The sequence below is a fragment of the Sapajus apella genome, unplaced genomic scaffold (assembly GCF_009761245.1).
Source record: "Sapajus apella isolate SASKATOON/1434 unplaced genomic scaffold, GSC_monkey_1.0 scaffold140, whole genome shotgun sequence".
Taxonomy (NCBI): Eukaryota; Metazoa; Chordata; class Mammalia; order Primates; family Cebidae; genus Sapajus; species Sapajus apella.
Genome location: NW_022437080.1, coordinates 2,978,352 through 2,996,017, shown reverse-complemented (window position 1 = coordinate 2,996,017; position 17,666 = coordinate 2,978,352). Strand labels below are relative to the sequence as shown.

The following is a 17,666-nucleotide window of genomic DNA, read 5'->3' as shown; positions in this document are numbered from 1 at the left end:
CCCAAAGTGCTGGGATTACAGGCGTGAGCCACCGCACCCGGCCCCTGCATTTTTCATTTACTGTCTTCATGATTTTTCTCATGGTATCAACCTCCCACGTGCCAGCTTTGATGCCTTGCAGTCCCAGAAGGCACTGGAGTTGTGGGTGGGCATTTAGAGTCCATCTTCCAGTCCTCATCACCAGAGATGCCACCATGATCAAAACCATACATCCACTTTTAGGATAGGCCTGAATCACTGCAACAAAGAGTGTGCACATATCAAGACTATGCACCATTTAAAACGCGTTGCCAAACTGCTTCTCAGAAGCACGCTGATCCATGTTCCGTCTCACAGGTTCACACTGTGTCCCCTCAACGCTGGCAGCTTCAACACTGAGTATTAGGATCTTTAGTCCCCCTGGGCAGTGAATAGAAACTGGCCTCCATTGTGAGTGTCTTCCTCTCCTTCCCCCTCCTCACCCACCAGTATCTACTGAACTTCATCGGCCAAGGGCCGGCGACCTACGGGCCTTTCTGTGCTGAGCGCCTGAGACGCACCTATGCCAATGGGGTGCGTGTGGAGCCCCCTACCTGGCTGGAGCTGCAGGTAGGCACTGGCAGGGGTGGGAGTGGACAGTGAGGGGTGGTGCAGGCCCCCAGGGACCGGCAGCACAGCTCATGGGATGCTTTCTCCTAGAACAGAGAGATTTGTCCTCCAAGCCAGTGGTCCCTATGAGTCCCCCTGGGGCTCAGCCTCCTCAGGCGTGGCCCCCACCTCCAAGTCCGTATTCCCTTAGGGCCCCACTAGCTAAGGGGAAGGTCACCTGACCCATTCGTTAGCATGACGGTACGCCAGCTGCTTCCAGCTCTCCTTCCCAAAGGCATTTCACCGGGTGAAAAGGGCAGTGGTCACACCATGGCTAGCATCCTTGGTGGCATTGCTGTTGGGTGCGTGTGCCACCCCCACCTGCTTTGGCAACTGTGTCATCTGTGAATTCTCACTGTTTCCTCAGGAAGGGTCATTCAGAACAGCCAGCCAGGGTGGCGAGGGACATGGACTCTTCTGCTTTTTTTTTTTGAGACAGAATCTTGCTCTGTCACCCGGGCTGGAGTGCAGTGGCGCGATCTTCGTTCACTGCAACCTCTGCCTCCCGGGTTCAAGCACCCTGCTCTACACATAGCTCTGGTCCCAGCCTAACCCTGGCAGGTATTCACCCTGCGGCCCGAGGTGCCCTATACCAGGAGCTGTGGGTCACTTCTGCTGTACCTTCTTTCTGTTCTCACCCTGCCCACAAGCCCACAGGGCCTCCTTCCCACGAGCCCTGGAATTGTAGGTGAACTTGCAGTAGCTGTGCATGTTGACACAGGGGAACAATATGTAAAGGCCCCAAAATGTTCCCAAGTCCTGGACTCAGATTCCCAAGACCTCCTGATCCTGTGAGGTGAAGTCAAGCTTAGGGTTCTCATAAAAGCAGCCACTACAGCCTGAGGCTGCTCCCCACCCCCCCGAGGTCCAAGAGGATCTGGATGCCTGCGGCTAACATTGCTCTTGCCTGGTGGCTATACTCCCAGCCGCAAACACCTGCTGGCCTGAATTTTGTTTTCTATGCCAAGCCCCTGGCCTGGAGCTTCAGAGACCCCACCCCCGGGAACCCACAGGATGGCAATCAGGGCCCATGGGATGGGAAGAGGAGGGAAGTGGTGGATGGGGGTGCCAGCCTACTGACCACAGGTTCTGAGAGGCCAGGGGCCCGAATCTCATCTGTCCCCAGGCTGTCAAGTCCAAGAAGCACATCCCCATCCAGGTCATCTTGGCCACTGGAGAGAGCCTGACTGTCCCCGTGGACTCAGCCTCCACATCTCGGGAAGTGTGCATGCACATCGCTCACAAGCAGGGCCTCAGCGACCACCTGGGCTTCTCCCTCCAGGTCGCCGTGTACGACAAGGTACTGACCAGGCCCTCTGCGCTTCAGCTGCCTCCCTCCTGCACCCAGGCAGAGCACCCGAGGCTCAGGCCCTCTCACCTTTCCAGCCCAGCCACCGCCTGCCCTCCCAGCCGCCAGGCATAGGCAGGTGCACAGGTGCACACACACAGCCGGCAGCCTGTGCCCCGCACTCACATAGTCACCTCACAGCTGCACCTCAGCCCCAGCAGTGCCACGTGCACACCTGATCCCCCACCCAGCAGACACACACAGACATCAGGCGCTCACACCAGCCTCCTGCTCCAAAACCCCTCACTCCCAGGAGCTGTGGACAGCCCTGCAGCAAACATGGAGGGTCGCACCGGTACAGCCCCTCACCGTCCACACAGGGACCCCCAATTCCATGCCCACAACCTCAGACTCAGACACACAGCTGTCAGCCCCAACTCAGGCACCAGGGCCGAGTGGCATCGGTCAGACTCACGTCTGCCTCCTTAGGGAAGGAGCCGCAGGGAGAGTAATGGGGAGTGGCAGATGGGACATGGCTGTATGAAGCCCTTCAGGTGTCTGAGCAGGCTCAGCAGTGTCCACGCAGCCCACACTGGGCGCCATGGGCCCCAAGTCCTGTCCTCCACGTGCAGGAGCTGATGGTGGGAGTCCCCATGGGGTGGGGCATGCAATAGCCACTAACGCCCGCTCCCCATGACTCTGGCCTCAGTTCTGGTCCCTGGGCAGCGGGCGCGACCACGTGATGGATGCCATTGCCCAGTGTGAGCAGCTGGCCCAGGAGAGAGGCGAGAGCCACCGCCAGTCACCCTGGCGCATCTACTTCCGGAAGGAATTCTTCACCCCCTGGCACAACTCCCAGGAGGACCCCGTCAGCACCGAGCTCATTTACCGCCAAGTCATCCATGGCGTCTGGTCTGGCGAGTACAGCTTGGAGAAGGTGAGCGGCCTGAGAGCCAGGCAGACATCGCATAGAGGAGGCACCCTGCTGGCTTCTGAGGCCAGGTAGAAGGTGGAGGGGCAGGAGGCCGAGGGCAGAGGAACAGGGGCCAGGCAAGGGGGTTACAGGGGTGCAGGTCCCTTCCAGGCTCGGCCTCCGTTTCCTCCACTCTTAGGCCACAGGTTAGTCGAAGCCTATGCGTGGTCCCAGCAGCAGGTCCCAGAGGGCCCAGGCCTGCCTGGCCTCACCTCTCCTGCTCTGTTTACGGGCAGTGGGACCTGGTGGTCAAGAACATGGCCTTGGAGCCCTCGGCCTGAGTCTGAATCCCACTCCCCCTCTTCTTGGTATTGTGACCTTGGAAAGTCCTGTCACCGCTCAGCCTCAGGCCCTCATCTGATTTGGGGGGCTCGTGGGGGGCCCTCATCTGGACTGTGCAGAGTGTACCGAGAGCTCTTTTGTAGGGTGGTCATGAGAAAGGAGAGAGATTGTGCCCCTGAAGTTCTGGGGGCACAGGCACAACCCTCCCTGTGCCAAGTCAGGAAGATGCTGTTCAGGGACCCACTGGAGGCAGCCGCAGTGGCCGGGGAGCCCGCCTGGAACACGCATGGGCAGGGAGTGCAGGGACCAGGCTCCCAGAGGCTTTGGTGTCACAGAGAGAAGGGGCTCCTTGGGTCCCTGGTGTGCCGGGCTGCACTGGTGCCTCACACAGGCTCCAGTCCAGCTGAGCCCCGGCAGAAACCCCACAGGGATGGCCACTGGTCTCCCTTAACAAGCAAGGACTGGAGCTCAGATGGGGGAAGACCTTGCCCACTCAGAGCAGCCCTTCTGGGGTCCACCCCAGAACTGGAGAGCAGCCATTGTTCTCAGCAGAGGGCCAGTGGGGCTCAGGCCGAGGCCTCCGGGATTCCCGGCCTGCGTGCTGGCCCAGCCAGGGCAGGTGGGGAGGAGGCACATCCTGCCCGAGCTGCAGCTCAGCTCCCCTGTGCTGGGGCGAGAACTCGGCCATGGGGCAGGGGCATCCTGCGGGGGAGGGGGCTCCCACTTGTCTCCCTCACCCCTGTGGGTGCCCTGGGCTGTGCAGGAGGAAGAGCTGGTGGAGCTGCTGGCCCGGCACTGCTACGTGCAGCTCGGCGCCTCAGCGGAGAGCAAGGCTGTCCAGGAGCTGCTGCCCAGCTGTGTCCCCCGCAAGCTGTACAGGACCAAGCCCCCAGACAGGTGGGCTAGCCTCGTCACTGCCGCCTGTGCCAAGGTCAGCCTGCATGCAGCCCCAGCACCCGGCCGAGGGCTCTCCTTCAGGGTGGCGGGGGGTTATGTAGAGGGGCTGGATTCCCTCCCTGCAATCCCACCCCCTGGGGAGCAGCAAGCTTTGCCTTGACACTTAAGTACAGCCCTGTCCCTTCAGGTTTAAGCAATCCCACTCAGTTCAGCTCCCTGTCACAGGCTTTTGCCACCTTCTTTCTTCCAAGCTGGTGTCTTGGATGGGTCCCCGGGCTGGTGTGCACTGCGGTGTCTGGCCGCATGCCAGACAGCATGCGAGGGCACCCGCAGCAGCTGACTGCTGACCATGCCATGCTCTTGGGCCCCCCCCCGCCTGGCCCCAAGCCTCAGCTTCCCCTCTCTGGGTGCATGGGAACCCCCAGGTCAGAGTGTATGGACATTCTAAACATTTGATACATATCGAGTATTTTCAAATCACCCTTCAGATTTGACACATTGATTGCACTCCCAAAGCCAGTGTGTGAATAGTACCCAGCCACTTTTTAAGAAATAACACTATATTCAACAAACAGGGAAAAGAAAGTTCGGTTGGACATTATAGTCGGTGAGGGACACAGCGCCACTTTCCTCTGTGTCAGGAAGTGGCGCCGGGGAGAGGAAAGGGCAAAGGCGGGGAGTCAGGAAAGAGGAAGGAAGGAAACTGGAAGACAAGCAACTAAAGGTGGTCCCTGAGAGAGGCCCCCAGAGACACAGAAGAGCTCCGGAGAAGGAAGGAGAGGCATGCGCGACGCAGACTCGCAGCAAGACGCCCTCGTGCGCGGGTCAAGTCACAGACCCAAAAGGCATGCACTGCAACAGCCAGCCTGGGCTGGGCCGGCACAGTGCCTCCCCCAGCTAGTGCAGCCCTGCCCTACAGATGCTAATGAGAGGACAGGGCACAGCCTTCCTCCCCCCTCAGAGCCACCTCCTAAAGCGTCCCCACACCCCTCCCAGGTAGAAGAGGGCTGCACCAGGTCCCTAGGGACATCCCAGGTGCCTCCTTGCAGAATCCATCTCCAGGCACTGGCCTTGCTTTAAGTAGAGCCTTCTCAGAAAGATCCATCAACTCTTTTACCCTGAGCACTGGGTGAGGGATTCGCTAGGGGAGGCAGGTGATGGAGGTGACACACAAGATGTCCCCTCAGGCCCCATACACCCAGAAGCAAGCCACACCACTGGCCGTGCGAGAGCAGGTGGTGGATGCCGCCCTCCTGCAGTGGCCGCTGCTCTTCTCCCGGCTCTTTGAAGTCATCACACTCTCGGGTAATGGCATCTGGTGAGGGGCGGGGAGCAGGTGCCGGCTGGGCACCTGGGGATCCCATGCAGCCTTCACACTGCCGTCTCTCCCGGCCAGGCTCCCGCCTGCCCAAGACGAAGCTGATCTTGGCTGTTAACTGGAAGGGGCTGTGCTTCCTGGACCAGCGGGAGAAGACGCTGCTGGAACTTTCTTTCCCAGAGGTCATGGGTCTGGCTACCAACAGGTGGGGGCCCTGAGGGAAGATCTCTTTTCACACCCTGAGTGCTTGTATGGATTCCTCTGGGGGCTCAGGGAGAGATGGAGAGAGGGGTGGCGTGCTGTCCCGGGTGCCAGGCTGGGGTGTATGGCGGCCTCTGAACTTGGGAGCCCCACCCTCCCGTGCCAGGCTTCACTGCCCCCTGAGTACTCCATTGCAGCGTCACGTGTTGCACTGGCAGCTTCTCTTTGAAACCCAGATCCACCCAGAAAGGACACAGAAGCGTGCAGCCTCTGGCATGCACTTATTTCAAAGGCTCCTTTCTTTGTCATGGGCAAGAATTGGTGGCCTGGAGGGTACAGATTGTCTGGGAGAGGGGCAAGGGGCAGTGCCTAGGGTGACCCGGGGCATCGGGCAGGGCTGGGGGGCCTCTTAGGCTGGGGCTGACTCCCACTCCCTCCCATGGGTCTCCATGGCTGTCATTGCCTGGGAACTTTTCCATGCCCCTTAGGAAGTCCCACCCAAGCCCTGCCAGTGCACCTCTTAGTTAAAGCACACTACGGAGTGGCACACACATTGCTGGGCTATGCCAGGTGTACGGTGGCCACCACTCACTGAGGCTGACCCTGCTGGGCGCTTTCCTGTATGCCAGGAACTCCTGACAGCATCACCCATTCTGCAGATGAGTAAACTGAGGCACACCAAGGCTAGGTGGCTCAGAGTGAGCACCAGCGGCTCATCTCAGCTCTAACCTTCGCAGTGTCCCCGTGGTGTCCCTGCACACCGGCCACCTCATTGTCTGCCCAGAGCCAACCCCACACATGGGCTGCACCACTCACAGCCTCCGAGGGGCTCTGTGCTCTGCCGTCCTTGGTTTGCCCAGCCCCACAGCGGTGTCTGGCCTGGTCCTGGCCCTGGCAGAGCAGCTCTATATCTTCATCTGTGACTCAGGAACCCTTACCCCACCTCCCGAGGCTGTTTAGGGGCTGGATCGGGGGAGGTAGGGAGGGCTTCTGGTCATGCTGCCATTGGTCTCCAGGGAGGCCCAGGGCGGGCAGAGGCTGCTGCTCTCCACGATGCACGAGGAGTACGAGTTTGTGTCGCCCAACAGCGTGGCCATCGCTGAGCTGGTGGCCCTGTTCCTCGAGGGCCTGAAGGAGAGGTCCTTGTTCGCCATGGCCCTGCAGGACAGGAAGGCCACAGGTGCCGGACGGGGTGGGGTCGGGTAAGGGCCACGAGTGGGGTCTGTAGGGAGGCGATGTGCCCATGTTTACACACCCAGGCAAGCAGAGGCAGGGAGCGCTCCTCAGCTCTGTGGGGGCAGCTTTAGGCAAGGCCCTACCTTCTCTCAGCCACTGCTTCCTCTTCTACAAAATGAGGGGCTGAAGGAGGTGGTCTCCAGCCCCACAAGGCCAGCCATGCTCAGGGCTGCACGGCTGCAGAAGCACCGAGGCGGGCCGGCCCATCCCCACAGTGCACGGCTTCGGAAGCACCATCCCCGCAGTGCACGGCTTCGGAAGCTCCATCCCCACAGTGCACGGCTTTGGAAGCACCATCCCCGCAGTGCACGGCTGCGGAGGCACCATCCCCACAGTGCACGGCTGCGGAGGCACCATCCCCACAGTGCATGGCTGCAGAAGTGCCCTATCGCCCCTTTTAATAGACATGAGGCCAGAGGTCCAGAGATGGAAGTAGCTCACCCAGGGTCACACAGCTCAAGGGGGTGAGAACATAGTTCCCAGCCACAGCTCTCCTGCAAGCCAGCACTCCAGTGACAGCTGTGCTGTGTCTGTGGACTATAGGGGAGCCTGACAAAACCCCACAACCCCCACGGCCCAGGCTGCTGGCCGGGCAGTCATGGGCAGTGTGGAGCGGCTGGTGCAGGGGCTTCAGAAGGGGGTGCTGGGTGGGATGCAGCAGAAGAGCCTGTGCATGGGGTCTTTGGGAGTGAGAAATGTCAGCCCGAGATGTGCCGCCCTGTCACCCCATTCAGTCCTCATGGCCACCGCAAAAGGGAAAGATGATTGCCATCTCTAAATTCCAGATAAGGAGGTGGGCTAGAAGAGGCAGGCAGCACTCAGGCTGGCGTGGGGACTGCCAGCCTGTGCACCCTCCATCCCTCAGCCCCGCTCCTGGCCAGCCCTCTGAGGGTCTCCCAGGGCTGGGGCAGCAGTCAGATCTCTGGAGCCACTGCCCACCCTGGGCTCTGTGCCTGTGCGGGTGCTGCAGGTCACAGCCCTCTGGGGCGCCCGAGGTTCCAGTCCGACCCCACTCATTCTCAGAGTGGTCTTCTGCCCACCACCCTGTGCACCCATGCATAGGGCAGGCTCCATCCATCAAAGGAGATGGCCCACAAAATGCCAGCACAGCCGCTGGCCCTGCAGAGCCCTCAGCAAATGGCAGCATTTTGTTCCTTGTGCCCTTGCCTTACAGATGACGCCACCCTCCTGGCCTTCAAGAAAGGGGACTTGTTGGTCTTAACAAAGAAGCAGGGGCTGCTGGCCTCTGAGAACTGGACCTTTGGACAGAACGACAGGACAGGCAAGACGGGGTTGGTGCCCACGGCCTGCCTCTACACCATCCCCACGGTCACCAAGCCCTCGGCACAACTACTGGTAACTGGCATGCTCAGATGTCCTCAGCCTGGGCACCCGAGGCAGGGTGGAGTAGTCCTGGGATGCCTAGCCGGGAGGCCAAGCTTAGGACCTTCAGCCCACCTAGAAGAGGCCAGGAGGGCTACCAGGGCATGGGATCAGCTTTGCTGTGGCAAAGTGCATGTGCAGTGCCAGCCCAGCTCTTTGTACTTAGTAGGTGCTCAATAAATGGGTGTTCCCTCCCTCTTCCATCATGGGTATGTCCTGGAGACAAACCCAATATTTCTCTGCTTCATTTATACTCTGACCCAAGGGGGGCCAAGTCTCTCCCTGAACAGGGGAACCACCCACCTGAGCCCCCAAGACCAGCCTCTCAGGAGGCAGGAATGGCAGGCATTGCAACATGTACATACTGAGTGCCAAGTATGTGCCCTGTGTCTGTTGTATGAGGCTGGGCACAACAGCAGTTCCACCCTCAGGGCAGGCATTTGGGCAGATAATGATGAATGGATGGCAACCGTGCAAAGTGCCACCAAGGAGGGGAACAAATAATAGGGTGGGGGGCTCACCCATTCTGAAAGGCATCCCTGAGGGAGGGACATTTGTGCTGAGGCCTGAAGTTGGTGGCAGACCAGGTAGGCAGGGCTGGGGCGAGAGGTGGCCCTGAGGGGAGGCACTGTGGTGAAGGGGAGCTGAGGAGCTGGCGGTCTGAGAAACCCAGAGTGCTGTGGCCCCCAGAACGGGTGATGCGGGCACCACAGCTATTGCCACTCATCCTCCCAAGGGAAAGGAGACAAGCACCAAGGGGTAGCACCACCATCCTGGGTCACGAGGCAGGTGACACGGGTGTGGATAAGCCTGGCCTGTCCAGCCCTGTGCCTGACCCCTCCCAAGTCACTGAGGCAGCCAGGCCAGGAAGAGCCTGCAGGAAGGGCCTCGTGGGCATGGCTCCTGGGCACCCACAGGCCTCTGCCCCCCTCCAGAGCTTGCTCGCCATGTCACCAGAGAAGCGCAAGCTGGCGGCCCAGGAGGGGCAACCTGAAGAGCTACAGACCAAGGAGCCACCCAAGGAAAAGCCACACACCCTGGAGGAGTTCTCCTACGAGTTCTTCAGGTGCTCCCCTAGCCACACCCCCAGCCCGCCCCACCCCATTGCACCCCCGCCCCCAGCCCGCCCCACCCCATTGCACCCCCATCCCTAGCCCACCCCACCCCATTGCACCCACTGAGGGTTGCAGGGAGGCCATGCCACCCATGTGGAGCCTGCGTGGCCTCCTCAGACTGAGGAAGTCAGAAGGGGTTTTCAGCAGGAAAGGGTGTTCCTGCCCTCCGGCAGCCACCGAGGGGTGTCAGACAGAGAACAGAGAAAGCCACAGGGCAGGCCTCATGCCAGCCTCTGATGTCCCAGGGCTCCAGAGAAGGAAACAGGGAGCAGAGCCATGCTGCCCCTTTCCCGTGCCCGCGGCCATCTGTGGGCCTATTCCTCCGAGCCACTGCGACAGCCACTGCTCAAGCAAGTCCACGCCGACATCGACCTCTGGGATGTTGCCTGCCAGATCTTTGTCGATATCCTTCCCCGCCAGCCTGCCCGTGCCTCACCAACCCCAGGGCACAGGCACCCAGCACCTCCCGGCCCTACAGCTGTGCCCCAGGGCAGGGGAGCCCAGGTCTGAGAAACCCAGAGCGGTGGGACAGAGCCCACATGAGGCTCACCACAGGGTTGGGGTCAGGAGTCAGCGAGGGGCCTAGGTCAGGGTCAGCGTCTATCCCCATTCGGGTCAGCGTGGGGCCGCCCAGCGTCGTGCTCCTTGACAGCCACACCCATCCTCCGGTACATGGGCGACTACCCCTCTCGGCAGGCCTGGCCCACTGTGGAGCTCACCGACCAGATCTTCACGCTGGCCCTGCAGCACGAGGCCCTGCGGGACGAGGTCTACTGCCAGATCCTGAAGCAGCTGACGCACAACTCCAACAGGTCTGCTGGACGGCAGCCAGCACGTGCTGGCACCCTCAGTCCTCGTCCTAGCCGCTGAGGCCGGGCCGAGGCTCAGAGGGGACACTGCTGCTCATGGCCACAGAACCCCTGCCTGGGTACCTGTGTCAGCAGTGGGAAGGGCTGGGGCCCTTGGTCTGCTCTGCTGATGTCCTGGGGACGGTGAGAGGAGGAGAGGATGGCCCTGCCCTGGGCCCTGCCCTCACCCACCTTCCCTGTGTAACCTGGCAGGCCATGGCCTCTCTGAGCCTTAGTGTCCTCCTCCACAAAATGGGTGCAATGCCCACCCACCCCCATCTTGAGGGTGCAGAAGCCGGTGGCATTAGGCAGCCGAGCACAGCTGGCATGGTGCCACCTGGCTGGTGTCCTCCCCCTCGGGCCCTCCAGACCCCAGGCAGGTCTCACATCCAACCCTGCTCCCCAGGGTGCCTTCCTGGCCTGGGCCCCCTAAGGAGCCCTTCCCAGCTGACACGCCACCTCCCTGCAGGCACAGCGAGGAGCGAGGCTGGCAGCTGCTGTGGCTCTGCACAGGCCTCTTCCCGCCCGGCAAGGGGCTGCTGCCCCACGCCCAGAAGTTCATAGACACTCGGAGGGGGAACCTGCTGGCCCCCGACTGCAGCCGCCGCATCCAGAGGGTCCTGAGGTGAGCCCAGCACCTCCAGCCCCCAGCACTGGCCATGGGCCTGCAAAGCTGGGATGGCGTGGGAACTAGCCAGGCCTCCAGGAGCTCACAGTCCCCGAGGACTCTCCAGAAGCCAGTGTCAGCTTGGGAGGCAGCACTGGACCCTGAGTCACCAGAGAAGAGGGTGGAGGGTGAGGCCCAGGAGGGTCAAGGGGAGGCTCAGTCATAACCACCAGCTCCACTGCCCCACCCCTGCCCGGCGGTGGCACAGAGGCACTGCCTGAGGGATAGAGGGAGACCTGGGTGCCCCAGCCCAGGCCCTCGAGGCTAAGGTCAGAGGCCCATCCCTCCAAGTCCGTGCAGCCCCCTCCTCCGCCCACAGCCGGGAAGCTCTTCCTTGGCTGTCTTTGCTCTCCCCCACCCCTTCTGCGTCCTCTGGCTTGGCCTCCTGTGGCGGTGAGGTGTTGACCACGGGAGTGGCCATGATTTCAGTACCGGCCATGGTCACAGAGGGAGGTGGGCGCCCCACTAGAGGCCCTGCCGGAGTCCCTGGCCCCTGCCCGATGCCCCTGTTGTGTGAGAACACGGCCGGCCCCGCCCACCGGCGCCTCCTCGGGAGCCCCTGGCCTGGCTCTTTCCTTCTGGCACAGCTGCATCATCGCCACCTCTGAGCCACGGGCAGCCCCTGGGGACGTACGAGGGGCCAAAACCACCCCTAGCAATGGTCACTGGGGTTATTTTTCTTTTGTTTCTGGCACATGGTTTAGGGCCCACGTGGGGGCTGGGGCATGGGTGAGGATGGGGCGAGGCACCTGCAGCACGCACTGTCCCCCTCAGGACAGGGCCTCGGAAGCAGCCCCCGCACCAGGTGGAGGTGGAGGCAGCGGAGCAGAACGTCTCCCGAATCTGCCACAAGATCTTCTTCCCCAATGACACCAGCGAGGTGAGCCCCTGTCCTGGTCTCCCCGGCAAGTGTCAGACCTCTGGAGGCCGTGGGGCACCATCCCTACTGGCCCAGCCTGCTCTTGGTCACCCTTGGAGGGCCTTTTCTAGGGCTGTCCCACCTTCAGCAGTCTCCTGCTCCCTCCCCATGGGACGCAGGCCCTGCCTGCCCTTGGGTGCTTTGGAAGTCAGGCCAGTCTCAAGGCATGAGTTGGGGGATCCAGGCCTAGGACACAGGAGAGAGGACAGAGGGGTGGGCAGCAAGGGCGAGTCCCTGGACTTGGGGGCCCTTAGGGGTTTCTGACCTGCTGGGGCGCAGGGGAGCAGGTGTCCCCACTGGGTGTGCCTTGCGCACAGAGCCTGCCATGGCTGCTGGGGGAACAAAGGGGACAGGGGACAGGTGGGAGGCCACCAGGACCCAGCCGTGACAGAGGCTTTGGCCAGGGGAGCACATACAAGCAGGCTGAGCGGCGGAGGTGGGCAGCGCCGCCTCACACCCTCTCCAACAGCAGGGTGGTCTTTTTGGCCTTGGGGACAGTCGAGTCCCAGTAGCAGGAAGTTCCCACAGTCTGGCTGCTGGGCTCTCAAGGCATGTCAAAAGGCCAGGCCTCCAGGGCTCCAGGACAGCAAAGGCTGGGACTGAACAATGTGAACCTCTGGCCAAGGTTCTGGAAGTGAGACTTGCCCTGCTCAGGGCAGACCACATCCAGCCCAGGTTTTATGAAGGAGCAAAAGTGCCAGGCTAGGAAGGGTCATCCTGGGCTGTGCTGCCCCCTGGCCAGGCCCCATGCCTCACCAGCCACCTCTCTGTCCAGATGCTGGAAGTGGGTGCCAACACGCGGGTGCGGGATGTGTGTGACAGCATTGCCACCAGGCTGCAACTGGCCTCCTGGGAGGGCTGCAGCCTCTTCATCAAGATCACAGACAAGGTGGGCTAGGCCAGGGCTGGGCGGGCAGCGGGCGGGCAGGCAGTGAGCAGGGCCCTAGGTGCTGCCTGGGGGCCCTCAGCCTGCCAGGGGCTCTGGTGTTGGACCAGGACTGTCCCCTGGAAGTCACCCAACTTCCCTGTACCTTCCCCTGCCCCAGGTCATCAGCCAGAAGGAGGGAGACTTCTTCTTTGACTCCTTGAGGCAGGTGTCTGACTGGGTGAAGAAGAACAAGCCACAGAAAGAAGGTGAGGAGGCCTCTGTGGAGCCGGGGGAAGGCGTGGCTCGATGGGGTGAGGGGGTGCTGTCGGCCTCTGTGGGCAGGGCCTCCTGCAGGGCCCATGCCAATTCATCCATCCATTCATTCCCCTGTGTGTCTCTGGGTTGTGGGGACAACCAGGCCCTGGGGCCTGGTGGTGAGGGCCTCCCAGCTCAGGCAGGAGCAGGTAGCTGTCCACTGGGTGCTGAAGGATGCCCGGGGCTGAGGGGCATGAACCCCATGGGGTGCTGGGGGACTCCGGGAATGTTCCTGGAGAAGGCAACCTCTATACTAGTCTTGAAGGCTAGGCTAAGGAAGAGATGGAGACCGGGGAGGAAGAAGGGTGGAGGCTTTCCAGGCAGGGAGGTGGCAGGCACAGTGTGAGGGTGGCAGGGGGTCAGGGCTGGTGGCACCTGCTGGGATAGGCTTGGTGCCCACTGCTGGCCCTCGCCCAGGGGCCCCCGTGACGCTCCCCTACCAGGTGTACTTCATGCGGAAATTGTGGCTCAACGTGGTCCCAGGGAAGGATGTGAACGCAGACACCATACTCCATTACCACCAGGTACCAGGCAGGCTGCCCTGGGGGGCATTGGGGCCACCTCATTCTCCCACACCTCTTCTGAGGCTGTAGAAGCCAGCAGGCCAGGGCAGGGTGAGCCTCAGCCTTACGTACCCATGTGGTAGGCAGAAGAAGCCCCTGAGGCCTCTGGAAGCAGGAGCAGAGGGAAGCAGTGTTTGGGGACAGTGACTGCACTGGCACCTGCAGCAGGACTTGGGGAGGGTGGGGCAGAAGGTCCTGCAGCCCATGGAGCAGTGGCCTTGACCTGCAGGGCCAACCACATGGGTGGGGCAGGCCATCACCCCCACACAGATGTCAGGGGGCCCTGCCCCAACTCAGGTCATACCCCCGGCCTGAAACTCTACCCTGCTCAGTCTGCCCTGGATGGAGTGGTCTAAGCCTCAGGTCCCCACCACCTAAGCAAGAAAGAGTTCGGGCTGGGTGGGCCGCAGCGGGACACCCGGCATGCCCAGTGTGTCCACCACTCAGGAGCTGCCCAAGTACCTGCGTGGGTTCCACAAGTGCTCGCGGGAGGATGCCATCCACCTGGCAGGCCTCATCTACAAGGCCCAGTTCGACAATGACCGGTCCCAGCTGGCTAGTGTCCCCAAGATCCTGAGGGAACTGGTGCCCGAGAACCTCACACGCCTGATGTCCTTGGAGGAGTGGAAAAAGGTCCCTGATGGGGCTGGGAAGGGTCGTTGGGCTGCTGCCCCTCCCAGGGACCCTGTCCCAGTGCCATGCCCTGCCTGGGCTCCAAGCGCACATGGACACATATGGGTGGTGTGGATGGTGGGCTGGCTCCACATATACCACACCGTCCCACGCTGTCCACAGCGCCTCTGAGACTCTGTCCCCATGCTGCATTCCCCCTCTCCCCCCGTACTGGCCCTGGGGTAGGCAGGTGCTGCCCTCACCGAGGCTTTGGGGGCCTCTGGGCACCCAGGCCCTTACTGGCCCTCCCGTTCTCCAGAGCATCCCTTTGGCCTATGACAAGCACAAGGACAAGACCGTGCAGGAGGCCAAGGTGGCCTTCCTGAAGTGGATCTGCCGGTGGCCCACCTTCGGGTCCGCCTTCTTCGAGGTGAAGGTAGGCCTTGCCCCTCGCTCAGGCCTCCTACCCAAGGAGGCCCCCCTCAACACTGCCCCGGCAGGCCCAGCGTCAATCCACGCACATCTTGGTTGGGGCTGGCCGCAAGGCTGGAGTGTGTGGGCATGCATGTATATGCGCGTGGCCCAGGTGAGCTCCTGGGAGGTGCGGCCTGGCCTCCCGGGCTGGAGTGTGACCACCATGTCCCTCCCTCTCAGCAAACCTCGGAGCCCTCCTACCCCGACATCATCCTCATCGCCATCAACCGACGTGGGGTTCTGCTCATCCACCCCAAGACCAAGGTAGCTGCTGGGCCTCCAGAGGGGGTGGGGGCCACCTGGTCCAGGGACCCATGCAGGTGGGGCTGTGGTCACCTCTGTGGTGTGTCCTGCCTCTCTCCTGTCCCCTAACACACGCACAGCCCACGGGCTCTGGAGGCGCCCTGCCCACCCACACTTTGTGCCCCCAGGAGCTACTCACCACCTATCCCTTCACCAAGATCTCCAGCTGGAGCAGCGGCAGCACCTACTTCCACATGGCGCTGGGGAGCCTGGGCCGTGGCAGCCGCCTGCTGTGCGAGACCTCCCTGGTGAGCCCAGGTCCCTTCTCCCAGCCAAGATGCACGGGACAGAGCTGCTGGGGACTGGCTTCCCCGCCCCACCCTTTTCAAGTGGCTCACTAAGAGGGCTTGGTCCCAGGGCCCAGCCAGGGCCAGGAGACCTGGAAGGGGACTGGGTGCATCCCCAGGACCAGCAGCCAAAGTGGCAAGACCAGGCAGGACCCCCTACACCTTTGGCCCATTCCGAGGAGAGAGGGAGACCCAGCCCCAGCAGGGCAGGCAGGAATGGCGGCCCCAACACCTGTCCTGGGAGGGAAGGGCAGGAGCCCGCCTTCCCTCTCTCCTTGCCCTGCACAGCTGGCTGCTGAGGAAGAGAAGGTGGTCCCTGAGGCAAAGACCCCCACCTACCCTCTGCACCCACAGCCTCTGACCCACTCTGTCCCCTGTCCAGGGCTACAAGATGGACGACCTGCTGACTTCTTATGTGCAGCAGCTCCTGAGTGCCATGGACAAGCAGAGGGGCTCCAAGGCCCCAGCCCTGGCCAGCACCTAGCGGCGGATGCTGGCGTGTCCGCTCAGGCGCCTTCCTGATCTCTAGCCTGGCAGCACCTTCCCAGGCCCCCTCAGCCCAGGGCCTGTCCTCGGCAGGCAGCCTTCCATGCCGCCCCCCCACACAAAGCCCACTCAGCCCCCCAGACAGCCCCCTCTGTCTCAAACACCACTCATGGAGGCCAAAAGACCAGCTCAGAGTGGGGTCGGGAGTCTTGGACCCCCAGGCTGTTGGTGGATGGCTGAGAGGTCCCCCCTACCCCACCAGAATGTTTAATAAAAACCCCTGGAGAGAGGAAGTGAGCCTGTCTGAGCAAGCAATGTGGGGCACCAGGTGGACAGGGGGCCCTGGAGGCGCTGGCCCTCAGAGAGCCGCAGAAAAAGCAAAATGCTGTGTGGCTTCCCCAGGGTACCCGGAGGGGAGCTGCATTCTCCAGGAATGACCTCATCCTTCCCTCATTCTGTTTCCTTCCTCCCTTCCTCCCCCTCCCTCCCTTCCTTCTTGTTCCTCAGACTGGGGAGGGGCACATATGGGAGAGTCCTCCTCCCAGGCCCCTCCTCACACCTTCTGTCCTTCCCCCAGGCACTGAGACAGCCGCACTCCCCAAGGACACCCGGGCAGAGGTGCCACTCTCTGGCTGCCGCTTCATGCTAAGGCCAGCCTATGCCCCGACAGTGGGCAGAGCTGGGCACCACCTCTGAGGCCTGGACTCCGCCACCTCGCTGGCATGTCCTGTCCCTGCCCACTCCCTGCTGTGCCCATTGGGCCAGCTTATGTGGACCCGGCCACCCAGGACTGTGGGGTCCTGGCTAGGCTAGTCTTCAAGCTTTGCTGGCAGCCTGGCCTGGGATGGAGGCTAGGACCCCCTGAACTCGTGCCTGCCTGTCTGATGTCTGTCCCTCTGTTCAACGACCCCACTAGTGGTATGTCCAGAGCCGCTGCCACCCCATCCACCTCCCACCCCTGCCGCGAACCACGCAGGCTGCTGCGGTTGTGTGAACAAGCCTTCATTGTGCAAGCGTGAGCCCTGCGCCAGGTCTGCACTGGCCGCAGACGAAGCGTCCTCCCTGGAGGTGGGAACGAGCCGCCTCTGACCCCCCCCCACCTCCTGGACCCTGGCCCCACTCAAAGGCTGAACACAGGTCCCGAGGTGGGGGAGGGGGAACCCAGGTGGGTGGCCAAGGTGGGATTCCAGGAAGGCCTTCTGAGGGATGGAGGTGGGTCCTCTCCCTCCAGGTAGCTTGTGGGTGTGGACAGAGGACTTGGTGGCTCGGTGTGGGCACAGGGACACTGTGCCACTGGTTGAGCGAGTGGTGAGGGATAAGGATGGCTCCCAGAGGCCTCCATCTGCGTGGCCCTGGCCCTGTGGCTCCCACAGGCTGCCCTGGCCGTGGGTAGCCCAGGAGCCACATGTACTTAGCGGGGCTGCTCTGGGGCAGAGGCTCACACAGGATGGCATGCGCTACCAAGCCACCTGGGCAGGGCCAGGCCGGGCCAGGTCAGGAGCTGTGATGCAGTTTGCTCCTGTCCCTGGAGGTCTGTGGGCAGAAGCTGTAGGCACAGGCGGATGTGGCTGTCGGACGTGGCTGTCACACGTGGCCCAGCCCGTCACAGGCTCCCACTCCCCGGCTCCTGCCTTCCTCACAGAGAGAAGCCACAGCCAAGGAGAGGCGAGACCTGGGGACGGCAGAGCTGAGAACAGGAAGGGAGGCGGCGAAGGGGAAAGAAAAGGGGAGGGCCGCAGGCGGACGGGGACGAGGGGCCACGCGTGGGCAGCAGGAGGCGAGAAGGCGGAAGGGCCGAGGCGCAGCCCGGCAGGGGCGCTGGGTCTTCAGGCGGAGCTGAGGTCCGCGGCCTTGGGCTGGGCCTTGCGCGAGGTCAGCTCCGACAGCTTCTTCAGCCGCTTCTTCAGCTCCAGCGGAAACTTCTCGTAGCACCTCTTACACACGGGCTTCATGTCGAACTCCACAAACTTGTTCCTGGGGAGGAAGCCGGCCTGTCAGCAGAGC

At 62.4% G+C, this 17,666-nt stretch overlaps 2 protein-coding genes across 10 annotated transcripts in view; one reads left to right on the top strand and one right to left on the bottom strand.

Annotated features, from left to right (window-relative positions):
- Positions 1-15,955, top strand: part of MYO7B (myosin VIIB) — a 94,864-nt gene extending 78,909 nt beyond the window's left edge. For 2 of the 5 annotated variants that reach the window (XM_032263955.1, XM_032263956.1), the window contains 20 exons: positions 469-588; positions 1,754-1,927; positions 2,625-2,852; positions 3,934-4,067; positions 5,255-5,590; positions 6,603-6,766; positions 7,997-8,178; positions 9,141-9,271; positions 9,566-9,723; positions 9,979-10,132; positions 10,638-10,793; positions 11,610-11,715; positions 12,530-12,643; positions 12,801-12,888; positions 13,355-13,461; positions 13,948-14,133; positions 14,432-14,548; positions 14,767-14,850; positions 15,018-15,137; positions 15,559-15,955. In XM_032263955.1, coding sequence (XP_032119846.1) covers positions 469-588; positions 1,754-1,927; positions 2,625-2,852; positions 3,934-4,067; positions 5,255-5,590; positions 6,603-6,766; positions 7,997-8,178; positions 9,141-9,271; positions 9,566-9,723; positions 9,979-10,132; positions 10,638-10,793; positions 11,610-11,715; positions 12,530-12,643; positions 12,801-12,888; positions 13,355-13,461; positions 13,948-14,133; positions 14,432-14,548; positions 14,767-14,850; positions 15,018-15,137; positions 15,559-15,660 — 2,961 coding nt within the window. In that variant the 3' untranslated portion in view covers positions 15,661-15,955. Of the gene's footprint in view, positions 1-468; positions 589-1,753; positions 1,928-2,624; positions 2,853-3,933; positions 4,102-5,254; positions 5,591-6,602; positions 6,767-7,996; positions 8,179-9,140; positions 9,272-9,565; positions 9,724-9,978; positions 10,133-10,637; positions 10,794-11,609; positions 11,716-12,529; positions 12,644-12,800; positions 12,889-13,354; positions 13,462-13,947; positions 14,134-14,431; positions 14,549-14,766; positions 14,851-15,017; positions 15,138-15,558 lie in introns of all 5 variants that reach the window. The other 3 variants (XM_032263957.1, XR_004264451.1, XR_004264452.1) reach the window with 3 other exon arrangements.
- Positions 15,956-16,643: 688 nt separating this feature from the next.
- The window catches only part of LIMS2 (LIM zinc finger domain containing 2), a 42,101-nt gene continuing 41,078 nt past the window's right edge, over positions 16,644-17,666 (bottom strand). For all 5 annotated transcript variants that reach the window (XM_032263960.1, XM_032263959.1, XM_032263963.1 and 2 more), the window contains one exon: positions 16,644-17,636. In XM_032263960.1, the coding sequence (XP_032119851.1) occupies positions 17,489-17,636 (148 nt within the window). In that variant the 3' untranslated portion in view covers positions 16,644-17,488. The remainder of the gene's footprint in view (positions 17,637-17,666) is intronic.